The sequence below is a fragment of the Triticum aestivum genome, chromosome 3B (genome assembly GCF_018294505.1).
Source record: "Triticum aestivum cultivar Chinese Spring chromosome 3B, IWGSC CS RefSeq v2.1, whole genome shotgun sequence".
Lineage (NCBI taxonomy): Eukaryota > Viridiplantae > Streptophyta > Magnoliopsida > Poales > Poaceae > Triticum > Triticum aestivum.
The window spans coordinates 251,338,011-251,351,092 of NC_057801.1; the positions used below are offsets into that span (position 1 = coordinate 251,338,011).

General features: G+C 44.3%; 2 protein-coding genes across 3 annotated transcripts; one reads left to right on the forward strand and one right to left on the reverse strand.

Moving 5' to 3' along the window:
• Window positions 1-211: 211 nt before the first annotated feature.
• On the reverse strand, window positions 212-3,163 carry LOC123069567 (50S ribosomal protein L18). 2 transcript variants are annotated; one of them, XM_044492451.1, is made up of 3 exons: window positions 2,955-3,105; window positions 2,501-2,620; window positions 212-977 (listed from the first exon to the last, which is right to left on the reverse strand). In XM_044492451.1, the coding sequence occupies exons 2-3, from the start codon at window positions 2,616-2,618 to the stop codon at window positions 619-621; spliced, it is 477 nt and encodes a 158-aa protein (XP_044348386.1). In that variant the 5' UTR covers window positions 2,619-2,620; window positions 2,955-3,105; the 3' UTR covers window positions 212-618. The 2 variants fall into 2 exon arrangements, 1 of the variants encoding a protein (XP_044348386.1); XR_006432629.1 differs by lacking the exon at window positions 2,501-2,620 and having other exon boundaries at window positions 2,955-3,163.
• A 5-nt stretch (window positions 3,164-3,168) lies between these two features.
• On the forward strand, window positions 3,169-9,188 carry LOC123069565 (protein pleiotropic regulatory locus 1). The gene is made up of 17 exons (XM_044492450.1): window positions 3,169-3,391; window positions 3,488-3,512; window positions 3,611-3,710; window positions 3,935-4,016; window positions 4,104-4,163; window positions 4,325-4,406; window positions 4,681-4,773; window positions 5,278-5,341; window positions 5,465-5,550; window positions 6,188-6,289; window positions 6,372-6,455; window positions 6,729-6,789; window positions 6,870-6,936; window positions 7,040-7,117; window positions 7,987-8,051; window positions 8,303-8,380; window positions 8,708-9,188. The coding sequence occupies exons 1-17, from the start codon at window positions 3,252-3,254 to the stop codon at window positions 8,878-8,880; spliced, it is 1,440 nt and encodes a 479-aa protein (XP_044348385.1). The 5' UTR covers window positions 3,169-3,251; the 3' UTR covers window positions 8,881-9,188.
• The last annotated feature ends 3,894 nt before the right edge of the window (window positions 9,189-13,082 follow it).

Genomic DNA, 13,082 nt, shown 5'->3' on the forward strand with positions numbered 1-13,082 from the left:
ACTATCTTCTAAAAGAAATACGATCCTGAGGCTAAGCATGTACTAACAGCAAATAGTTTGCCAGAAAAATATCAACGTGCTCTCCAAGAGAATAGTACTTGAAGAAATCGAGAAGAATCTTCATAGGCACATGGTGCTACGCTATGGATAGCTGAGCATCTGAAGAAAGCTTAACGGCAAGATACACTCGGCAGTCGCGATCACGCATTAATCCACACGCAAAAGAAGTCACACCATGCTCCATTAAACAGTATTTTTTTTTTGAGCATCCGCTCCATTAAACAGTCTTGAATACCAAATTTAGCATCACAGGCAACCAAGTCCGGAATATCTCCAGCCCAATAATCTCCGTTACATTTCGGAGAGGAGAAACATAACAGGCTGTTTATCCTCGAGTCATCAAGTGCTACTGCAGATTTGTTTCAAAAAATAAAAAGTGCTACTGCAGATTATCAGTTCGAGCTCCTACAACAGAGTCCCTTTATTGACCTGGAGTCCCGGACAAACGTTCGTTTAGCGCCAAATTCATGAACAGAGAAGTTGCTGTGAATCAGTCCAAACATCAGAAATACAGCTCAAGACTGCGCAAATGCTAAGACGAGCTCTACGTTTTCACCATCACAACAGCTTCACACCAGATTCTCTGACGGAATCAATAACGGCCTTGACTTTCCCGTGGTACTTCTGCTCTCTCTTCATGTGGATGGACACGGCAGGTATCCCTTTGAGCAGCAGGCGCTCGCCCAGCAGCTTCCCAATCTTTGCCGCGGCAGAGACGTCACGGGTCGACTCCAAGTTCGGTCTCAGCAGCTTCTCCTGCGAGCTTGCAGAACACGCGACGGTTGCTGTTGGGGTATGGATGACCTGGGCGGTTACATACTTGTTCGAGAAATGCATCCTCAAAAGGTAGGGCTTGAGAAAACCGACGATCCTAGCGGCCCTGTCTGGTGGAGGGACGACCATTCTCACTGGTTTCTCTGTAGCAAGGTAACAAGCAGCACGTACTAGTCAATTGACAACGTGAATACATTTCAATTTACCCAATCTACAAACCAGTTTTGAATTATCAGCGGTCGATGTTAAAAATCAGGATACAGAACGCACTGAGGAATACAGTATTAATGCAATTGTTGAACAATTCATACTGGTATAGACAGGGAGCGACAGTGCATGGTAAATTGACGATCTTAAAAGAAAGAGAAGAAAATCAATAGCGGGCGCAAAATCCAAGTAAAGTTGCCTGCTAAGTAGATAACCTGATACTGAATCTAGTACTTAGCTACAGTGTTTGAACCATTGTGACAAGGAGCTATACCAGGAAACTCACATAACCTTTTTGCTCATACACAATAGCTAATAGGTAAGAATCTTGATTTGCACAGTTGCACCTTAGGTGTGTTTGGTTTGAGTCCAAGCCACTGTTCCAAATATCGGTCAGTTAACTGTCGAGTAGTTAACTGTTATTCAGACCCCTCCCGATACGAGAACGTGCTATTCGAGCCATTAACTGGTAGGTCCAGTTCATTTGTCTGACAAGCCGATTTATCAGCTGTCGGGCCGAATTATTGGCTGGGCGAATTAACTACTAGGCATTTTTTAGCCCAAAACTGGGCTATTCCCTTCCTACTTTTCAGTGTTCAGGTTTATGAACTTCCAGATCAGCTGCAGCATCATTAGAACATCAAGGCCACAATTTTCCTTATTGCTATGTAGCCTAGGATTGCGTATTTAGACACTCAGTACATTGCATGTTGCTGTATAGCCTAGGATATATAGATATGGCCCTAGTTAACCTCCCGATAAATGCGTTACCGATAAATTCAGTAAAATGGCCTATTCGCCCATTAATCCCTACTCAGCACCCAACTGATATGGTACCAGTTACCGATAGCCTGAACATTGGTCCAAGCCAAGAGATACGAAAAAGTTGGCTAGCCAAAATATTGGATATGGTTTTGGTTGTCAAAGTTCTGGCCTACGTTGGCAAGGAAGTTCACTGGGAGTCGCCTAAGGAGCATGGGCATACGGAGAGTTTGGCAACCATGTAGATGCCTATGAGAGGTGTTAATTTGGACATTGTGACATCATGAGCAAGAAATTGATGCGGTACATAGCCTGAACAATGTAGCTATGAGAATAGTGTTCTAATTGATATGCATTTTTTTAATATAATGCAGCAGCAGTAACTTAATTGACAGACATAAAACTCTAAATGAAGTTGCCAACATTGATATCAGAATACTTAGCGCCAAACAAACCAAGGCAGCATTTAGCAGGTTCAGTGAGAGGAAGCTTAATCACATTGTCTTTCGAGGTATGATGACCAGACATGTCAACTTCAGCAAAAATGAATAGGATATTACACCATGAAATTCAGAATTCAGCCAAATTATCTAGAGTGCCAATATCTAATGGCTAAGAAGGAAAATTTATGCATTCATGAGGCAGAAACAGAGCGATTTGTCCCAAAAAGAACTCAAAGATTTTCAGAGTGACTCACTACACTGAGGCAGGAACCCGAAGCCGGAAAGGATTGTCCCTGAGTGAAGGTAGACCTTAATATGCCCCAGCAATGCTAGGCTCCAATAAACATCAGTACTGAATAGCGCTCTACACATTTCTGTTTACCAGCACACATGACACCTAATGAATTCCAGCTCAAGATTTTTCAAATAAAATCATGGCGATTAAGTATGCAGAAACTGGATCAAGCGTGCTGCGTGCAGACCTAAACATAAGAATTAGGGACACTTAATTTTCGGGCCATATCAAATTAACAGCTACAGAGCCAGTTATCGAACCCATCAGGTGAAGATATCTTTCAGAATGAGTTGAGCTCTACCACGGAATGGCAGAATACTACTGCTGAATCAACGCATAGGTAAACCGATACGGATCTACTGTAACGAGCAGTGCAACCTTACTATATTTGTATAACCAGAGAGGTGGCCTACCTCGGAGAGCACGCGGGACCGGAGGCGTACCACGCGGCGAGCCGGAGATGCAGCGGACAGCGCAGGGCGGCGGCGGCGGCGCGCGGCGCGACGAGGGTAGCGAAGCCGATCAGAACATGGACGGGGCGGCGGCTGCAGGGTTAGAGGAATGGACGCGATGCGATGCGACTAGACTAGTAACGGCCCAGTTAGGCCCAGCTCGTTTCTTATCCAGGCCCACATTGTGAACCGCCTCCAGTACCGGGACAAGAAAGGAGAAGGGAGCAGAGCTGTCTCGGAGATCGGCGGGCGGCGGCTATGGCGATGGCGGCGGCAGCAGCGGGCGGCGAGCCGGTAGAGCCGCAGTCGTTGAAGAAGCTGAGTCTCAAGTCGCTGAAGCGCTCCCTCGACCTCTTCGCGCCCACCCACTCCCTCCCCTTCGCTCCCGACGCCGAGAGGTAAGCCAGCTCGCTCGCCCCCCTTCCTTAACCCCCCTAAACCCTAGCCCGCCTGCGCTAACCTCTTCTCTTCGCTTGCTCTCTATCTCGCTGCAGCAAACGGATTCGCGTCAGCTGCAAGGTTCGTGGCCTCGTCTCGGCTCTCTACTGGTTGGATTCCTACCTTTGTCTGCATAAGGGGCGGCCCTGAAAATTTGGTGGTCGGGTGGTTTCTCGCAGGTGAATGCGGAGTACGGTTCGGTCAAGAACCTGCCGACTGAGCAGGGCCGAGCGCAGGTGAAGGGCGCCGCCGCTCCTTCCAATGCGTTGGCGCTTCTAGGTATGTGTTTTTTTTTTTTGCTGCCCTTTTTGAATGAAAAGCCCCGTCCGCTTTTCAAATTGAACAACAGAAATTCACTAGCTATAACAGGAATTTTCGTGCTCGTTAGTAATGGCCGCTAGGGAAAAGAAACTATGGGGATTTAAAGAACAGGAGCAACGGCTGGAATTCTAGCGATTTTTATTGTAGATTGTTTACAGGATGCTAAAAGTTATCTTTGTCAGGCACACAAGACACAAAAGATGCTCCTAGGGAAGGCACTAGTAATGCCATCATCCCTTCACCGCTTATGCTTCCTAAAGCACCGTAAGTGCATCCATATTCTCTTGTCTGTTGTTAATATGTTGATGTTCCCTTTTATTGCTACTGAAGTTCCTCTTTGATTTTCGTCAGCGAATCTGCAGTGCCTGGCAAAAATACAACCGTATTATCGATCCCTGGGTCATCTGATAGGTTTGTTCACTTGCATTTCCTTCTATGGCTGTCTTGTCACCGTACAACATGGCTTCCATATTATTTCTGATATTCAATTAAGTGTGTCAACTGTGGAATAATTGTGATGTGCAGTTCCTGGCTGTTATTTTAAATTGCTCACGTCTTGATATGTCTTTCAGATTCTCGACATCTGCACTGATGGAAAGGTTGCCAAGTAGATGGCCTAAACCTGTATGGCATGCTCCCTGGAAGAACTATCGGGTAATCCTTTTTCATTCAAGTGTCACTTTCATATTATGTGTTATAGCTTGTTTGGCACCCCAGGGACTTATTTTGAGCTTTTGAGCATCCCATGCAATTCTAATATCCATCTGTGAACTTTTAAACTGGTTAAAATTGTTAAACCCTCCATGTTCTTCTGCATATTTTGTTGGAATTAAACTGATCTATGGGAGCATCTTGGTTCTCACCAAGTGATAAATTACATCATTTCTTTTCCAGAATTTTTGTTGATGGTATTTCTAAATGTATGCAGGTTATCAGTGGTCACTTGGGATGGGTGCGATCTATAGCATTTGATCCAGGCAATGAATGGTTCTGTACTGGTTCTGCTGATAGAACAATAAAGGTGAACCCTACAGCCTGCATTCCTGTCTTGCGAATTTGGCAACTAAGTTGAATTCATGTATGTGTGCCACTAGTTATATCACAACATGTATTGGCACTGTTAGTTGCTCAGATGCTTGTTTACAGGTGTCCGCACTTTTCTAATGTTTTATACTTCTATTTGCATGGTGCAGTTATTCTCAGTTTTTGGAATCTTGTTTGAACTAATAGAATAATTATATTGCTATTCTGGTGACGAATTCTCATGAGAAACAGAAAATAGTGCATGTTTAATTTATGATCTGTTTATGCTTCTGGTGCCAATATGGTCTTATTTTGACATCAATCTTCCATTTGCATCTTTTTTGCTTTGTGCTAGGGCAACCGCTACTATAAGAGCCACTAAACTATCTCCCTCTTCCCTTATTTTGCAATTGTACATTAAGCTAGCAATCCAACTGCCAACATGTCATACTACTTTCCTGTGTAGTTCATTCATTGATCTTCTGACAATTGGGTTGTGTAGATATGGGACCTGGCATCAGGAACGTTGAAGCTGACACTAACTGGTCATATTGAACAAGTCCGCGGTAAGTTGTTCTTGGTTTTGGATTGCAGGGCCTTGTTAGGCACTCATCACCCTTACAAATTTCTTTTGTTTTTGCCCCAATCTGGAAGTTTGTAACTGATGGGTGTAATGTGCATTTATGTAGGACTTGCTGTCAGTCAGCGGCACACATATCTATTTTCTGCTGGTGATGACAAACAAGTAAAATGTTGGGATCTTGAACAAAATAAGGTCTGTTTTATTATTTATTACTCCCTCCGTCTAGGTGCGTAAGTCACCTTACGAAAACCAAATAATCCCAAAACACTTAGACTAGCCACAGTGGGAGTAACTTTGGCAGTAACATCGAGTCCAACTCATCAAATTTGCTTATGTGGCAATGAGTTAATGAGGAGAGAGGTAGTTATAGTAACTTAGCTAGTTACTGTAACATCACATGTCCCAATGCAATATGAGTCTATAACCTAATAAATGGAGCTTTGCATGTTATCACACTTATGTTACTACCCACTATGAAGGTAGTAACATAGTCTAGGGATATGTGTATGTTACTAGTGTATGTTACTCACCATTGTCGATACATTAACTCGCTCCTCGTTTCTTGTTTCGTGACATATCAACCAATAAGAGATGTGGGCCGTGCATTCTTTAAATGACTTGAGACTACCAAACATGACATGCAGTGGTTAGTTCATTGCATGCAATGCTATTAATTAGCAAAAAACATTAAGTTCTCTAGTTTTCCCCTCCGCCTTGGTCGCAGTGCACAACCTAAGATGACTTATACACCTAGACGGAGGGAGTACTCGTGTTTAGCATGTGGCATATTGGCATTCTCATGATATTTTGTCTGTATTCTCTGTAAAAGGTTATTCGGTCTTATCATGGGCATCTGAGTGGGGTTTACTGCCTAGCTCTCCATCCAACAATTGATGTCTTGCTGACAGGTGGTCGAGATTCAGTTTGCAGGGTAAGAAATTACTCCTTACCGTGCACGTTATGCAAAATTTGGCAGTACACTATGCACTAAGTTGTTCTTGCTCCATGCACAGGTGTGGGATATCCGAACAAAGGCTCATGTTTCTGCTTTAACTGGACATGATAACACAGTTTGTTCAGTGTTTGCTCGGCCAACGGTAAGAAGGCATCTTTACTTGCCGCAACTCACTGAAATACTGAGTTTTGCAGCTTCAATACTCTTCATCTAATGGTGTCTCAAGTTTCTAATTGGAGTCTTCTGATTCTTAGTCTTCTTTAAGTTAAATAAAAAGCAGTTAAATACATGCATAAAACCTCTGGTTTGTTCACCATGTTATTATTTGGACCGGGCTTGGAGCTTGCTTGTGATAGTATTTTCTTGTCTACTGTGGTACCTACTGTTAATTACCTTTTTTTTCTTTCTTTCTCAGGATCCACAAGTTGTCACTGGCTCACATGATACAACTATCAAGTTCTGGGATCTTGTAGCTGGTAATTCAACTATTGAACTTGACATTGTCCACCAAATGGTTCCGTTTATCTGTATCCGTTACAGTTGTTTGTTTCTCCAGGGAAAACTATGTGTACTCTTACACACCATAAGAAGTCTGTTCGGGCCATGGCACTGCATCCAAAAGAGTTAGTACCCACGGTTTCATTTTTAAAATTATGTAGTACCCATGGGTTCATATTTTCTATTATGTACATTGCTGGAACCTTTACAATAACTTCTCTTATGTAGGAAATCATTTGCATCAGCATCTGCCGACAACATAAAAAAGTGGAGCCTGCCCAAAGGCGAATTTCTGCACAACATGCTGTGAGTTCACTTATTTGTATCCATACTTTTTCACCTTGTCTATAAGTGCCACAGTTTGTTGTTTAGCTAACTGTAAGTCGAAACAATTAAGTACTGCACTGTGTGTCAATGCAACTCAGATTCCATCATTTGTAATAAAAATACATTTAGGTCTGCTTTATAACCTTTTTTGGTAAATGAGCGTGTGCCATATATGTTGATCAGGATGTCTTTTTTGTCTTCATTTGTGTGCGTTCAAATGGTTGACTAATGGACATGAGTTTGCTGGTGTTTTTCTTATTGTAAGTTTCAATTCTGATGCCCTAGATCTACCTATGGACATTACCAAAGTCAAGTTCCTCTTTCTCAGAATTATGGGAAACTTTTAAGAGGCATTTGTGCTATTTGTTTTAGCGATTTTAAAAATATATTATTATTATTCTATAATAATACCAAAACATGCTATTTGCCCTAGATAATGACCATCCGATGTCTCGGTCTCATCTTGCTCAACATTGATTCCTGACAATGCCTCTAGAATTGCTACTGCAAAAGGAGAACTTATGCAGTTTGGCATAAGTTGCATTCATTTTTCAGAATCCAATACTCCTTCCGTTCCTAAATATAAAGTCTTTTTAGAGATTCCACTATGCACTACATACGGAGCAAAATGAGTGAATCTACACTCTAAAATATATGTATATACATCCGTATGTAGTTTGTAGTGCAATCTCTAAAAAGACTTATATTTAGGAATGGAGGGAGTATATTGCATTGTCCCTCTAGTCACGGGTTCAACATCTGGACTTGATTTTTTTTTCTTCTTTTTCTCAGTCCAACATATTGATAGTGGATCGTGCACTAAACTTCTCATCTGTTATCACGTTCAGGTCCCAGCAAAAAACGATTCTGAATGCAATGGCTGTTAATGAGGATGGTGTCCTGGCAACTGCAGGTAAATGCATTGACAGAGTGCCATATTCTTCCAACCTTTTGGGCTCCCCATCATGCTTTATTAGATATGGATGTTTTATTTGGTGATTTACAGTCACAGCTGTGTTCTTTATGCCTTACCTATTGCATGAATCCTGTTCATTTCTAAGATGTTATGTGACAATGTATAGAAGAACCATATTTTATAATCTCTAGCATGTTCTTGGAGCTCAGACCATTTATGTAGAACGAAATCTTTCGTTTCTTTTGCAGGGGACAATGGAAGCATGTGGTTTTGGGATTGGAAGAGTGGCCATAATTTTCAGCAAGAACAGACTATTGTCCAGCCTGGTACGTGCTACTATGCATTCCACATTGGTTGACAGGCTGATAAGTACTCCCTCCGTTCGGAATTACTTGTCGTGAAAGTGGATGTATCTAGATGTATTTTAGTTCTAGATACATCCATTTCCGAGACAAGTAATTCCGAACGGAGGGAGTATGAGTGAATATTCAGCTTGCCTTTTCGATTTTGACGAAGTTTTTCCTCTTGTGAGGGGTGCTGATAGTAATGTATCAGAAATGCTAGTGACACTGACAAAACTGCTGGTCTAGCCTTGATGTTTGTTTACAGCTGGAATCACTGATTATCTGCATCCCTGTTATCTTAAATTTCAGGATCATTGGAGAGTGAAGCATGTATATATGCCCTTTCTTATGATAATAGTGGATCAAGGCTTGTGACATGCGAGGCAGATAAAACAATAAAGATGTGGAAAGAAGATTTAACAGCAACACCAGAAACCCACCCTGTCAACTTCAAGCCACCAAAAGACATCCGGAGATATTGATTGCCGCATAAGTTACAAGATTGATTTCGACCGCCCAAATTCTACCCTTGGTTGAGTGTTCATCTTGTTGAGCGTTTATGGCGGCGTTCAAGCCCTAGCGTCCCTGTTGTATAATACAGATTGTCTTGTGCTAGTATTTATTGCTGAATTTGGAGGGTGTTTTCTAGTTTGAATATATTTTGTTCTATGCATTGGCATTTTGTGATGCATCAAATTAAATTTCTGCAGCTGTAGTGGTGTCTGTAAGTCACTACGGGTTCTCTGTAAAATCGCGATCTTGCTAATGATTCAGACTAAGTTGAACAGTACGAATTTTGTTTCGCTTAACATCATTAGCGAGGCTTGCAAAAAAAACTTAACTTGGATGATGCATTCCTTGCTGAAAGCGTCTACTGCTGCTGTACTTATTCGCAACGAGTTGGAATTTTCTTTTTCTTTCTTTTAGCTGCTGCGGAAGCGTTGTTTAATTGAAGCTGACAAGGTCCGTTGCAATACGCCCGGAAGACTCGATGCGTGCCTCGTCTGCCACATGCAGAATGGTAAGCTCATCCCCTGCTAGGAGCAACTCTAGCAGACCCTGCATCCCGCCCTGACCCGTAAAATAACCGTCAAAATGTGGGTCGGGGCGGAAAAACCAGCTCGATAAGACCCCGCATCCCGGCCCGCAAAAAAATTTAGGGGGCGCGGCAAAATCCCAACTCCAACCCGGGAAAACACGGGTTTCCCGCTCGCGGCTACGGTGCCCTGCGAATTAGCGGAAGCGGTTGGTGGTGGGACATTTTCAGCATGTTTGGTTCACGTCCTGGATGTTTGATGCCTGGCCTGGGACCTCCAGGCAGCTGTTTGGTTGGGTACCTGGTGACGAGAGAGCCGGCCTGGCCACAAAATCTGACAACGCAATTAGCCTGGCCCCAAAACGAGGCAAGTTGGTTAGCCTCGGCCAGGCAAGTGAATTCGGACGCCTGGGCTTGCCTAAAGGAGCAGCCTGGGCTTATTAATTATAGGGCTCAAGGACCGAGGCATAGAAAAGGAATTAGATCGCTGTTTCGGAGACCAGATTGACTTTTAAGCGCTCGTCAGGCCAGGTCGTGAACCAAACACGGTTCCCCTATACTTGCCTGACCAGGCAATATTTTCCAGTTTCCCAGGCCCGTGCCAGGCAACAAAATTTACCAGGCATGGTGTCAAAGACGCCAACCAAACTGACCCTTCATCCCGCGCTTTCTCCCACCAACCACCTCTCCTCTCCCCCCTCGCGCCGCCGTCGGCCGCCGCCCAAGATTCCGGCGGAAGCAGCCGGCAGGAGCACGCCGGAAGGACGCCACGCGCATGAGGCCTCCCCTCCCTTCCCCTGCGTCGGCGGGCCGCCGGATTTGCATATCTGCGGCACTTCATCGCGGGCCGCCGGATTTGGATTTTTTCGGCCGCCGGTTGCTGCCCCAGGCGATGGAGTGGTCGGGGAGCCTCTCCCGTAGCCCAGGCAAGGGCTCATCGCCGCATGCAGGTACGGGTTCGTCTGCCAGCCGTCGCTGAAGGTTTGCGGGCATGGACTCGTCCGGCCGTCCACCGGGCTCGGCGCTCGCGCAACGTCTTTGTGGCTTGCCGACGCCGTTCATAGATTGCGACGACTGCACGCGAAAAGTGTTGCGGCTCACTTCGGGCACGCCAAAGCACCCGGATGGGTGTTCTTCAAATGCGAAAACGACGGGGTACGTGCACTTGCGGTAGCTCGTTTCATAGCTCATTCTTTAGTTCAATTGTGGTAGCTCACTTCGAGCTTGCTCATTCTTTTGTGTGGGACGATGGATGCTCATTTTGGGCCAATACATTGATTTGTTGATAGAAAGAAACTTAATAGATGTTAGTACACTCCTTAGTATAGTCGAAGGCAATGATGCGGCTGCATGTGCAACTAGAGGGGAAGCAACGTCTACTTCTTTCGAACCAAAGATGAAGAAAGAAGAATGCAAAATCAAGAATCCGCAGATCAACAATGAATGCATGGAGAAGATATTAGTCCAACTTGTGGGAGCAGTTATGGAAGTTGGAAATCTTCTGAAATGCATACTTGTGGTTCTTGTTTTCTTTGGTTTTGCTATTCTAGCCAAGATTTGGCGATATCTTTTGTATCTAATATTGTTGCAAAAGCAAAGAAATGCATTATGCTAGATCAATTTAAGTTGCAAATCTAAGTTTTCGCGGGCTGGAAGGACCTGCGTCTGATCAGACCCCGCATAATGGACCCGGAAAAAAGGATATTCCGGGAATATCCATTTTACGGGTTCATTATGCGGGGTCTGCAACTGTGGCCGTCCAAGCAAGTCCGCAAAAGCGTTTTTGCGCGAACTGCAAACATGTTTTGCGGACCGGGAGGATGCGGGGTCCCGCCGACCCACAAAACGCGTTTGCAGTTCGCATAAAAACGGCTTTGAGGGCCGGCGCGGACGGCCGCAGAGGCAGACCCCGCAAAACGGACCGTATAAAAGGATATTCACAAAATATACCTTTTACGGGTCGGCTTTGCGGGATCTGCTCTTGCGCCGCTGCTGCCGGTCCGCAAATATCAATACCACACCACAAAAATAAAATAAAATAATTTTTCAGGAAAATTATCAATACCAACACAATACAACAATCATCCACATTACAAATAATTTATTCACATCACCGAAGCAAACTAAATAATGCAATACAAAACGTGTCCCGAGTATAAATAACACATGAATTAAATAAAATAAATAGAAAAATGAGTTTGTTACTGTCCGGCCCTTTGCCAATGATGCTCAATGAGATCCTCCTAAAGCTGAAAGTGGGTGTTTGCATTTTCAATCTCCTTGTATGTTTAAAGAGAAGCTCTAATATGGTTAGGGTCTCTAGCTGGTTTGACACGACTACCCTCATTGTCGTAGAAGAACTTCAAGTTCATGCCTCTCTCATCTTCGAGAATCATATTGTGAAGGATAACACATCATGTCATGATGTTTTTCAGTGTCCGTTTGTCCAAAAACGAGCAGGACCACGAACAATGGCAAACCTAGATTACAAAACCCCTGCTCTTTCAATGAATTTTCAGGCTGCCTCTTGCACCCTTACGAATTCACATTGTTTTCTAGTTTTGGGTTCTTTGATGCTCTTGACAAATGTGCACCAAGGAGGGTATATACCATCTGCAGGATAGTACCCTTTTGTGTACTCATGCCCATTGATAGTACAGTTGCAAGCAAGAGCATCACCACTAGCAAGCCTAGCAAACAAATGAGACCATTGCAACACATTGATATCATTGAGAGTGCCCCGCATACCAAAGAAGCAATGCCAAATCCATAAATCCTCGGATCCTACAACCTCTAGCACAATTGTTGCATCACGAGTCTTGCCACAATACATTCTCTGCCATGCCTTCGGGCAATTTTTTCAAGTCCAATGCACACAATCAATGCTACCTAGTATGCCAGGCCAACCTCTTCTCTCATTAGATGCCATCAATTTCTTTGTGTCATCCTCGTTGGGTGCCCGAAGATATTCAGGACCAAAGACACGGATGATCACTTTGGCAAATCTACGCACTGACTCAATTGTGGTATCTTCACCAATGCGAAGGTACTCATCGGCATAGTCAGCCGGAACGCCATATGCAATCACTCGCACAGCTGCCGAGATTTTTTGATATGCAGTAAATCCCTTCAAGTCCGCAACATTTCTTCTTTGAGTAAAATACCGATAATTTGCCTCGCAAGCTTGAACAATTTTCACAAAAAGGGATCGGCGCATTCGGTACCTTCTCCAGAAGAGGTGCGGAGGATATGTTGGACTCTCCGCGAAGTAGTCTTGCATCAACATCTCGTTCCCGAGATGGCGATTCCGAGGAATGCAAAGACGCCGTACGGTCGATCCTCGCCGCCTCTTTTGGTTCTCGTCTTTGTGCTCCTTCACGGCAAGAGCCATCACCAACGTTTGTTGCCGAAAGTTTGCAAGCAGCGTCTCAACATCCGAGTCGTCCGAATCGGTCGAATCAGAGAGCAAAAACTTCTCGCACGGGCTCGATTCCATCTACATGAACAAGAATCGCATGCCGCGTCAACCGACTATGCATAGCACTCGCCACAAATCACAAGCAAACACTAACCGACGGCTCGTGGGGCCGGTGATTCCGGGCGGCGGCGAGGGGCGGCTCGAGGGCGGTCGATCCCCGGCGGCGACAG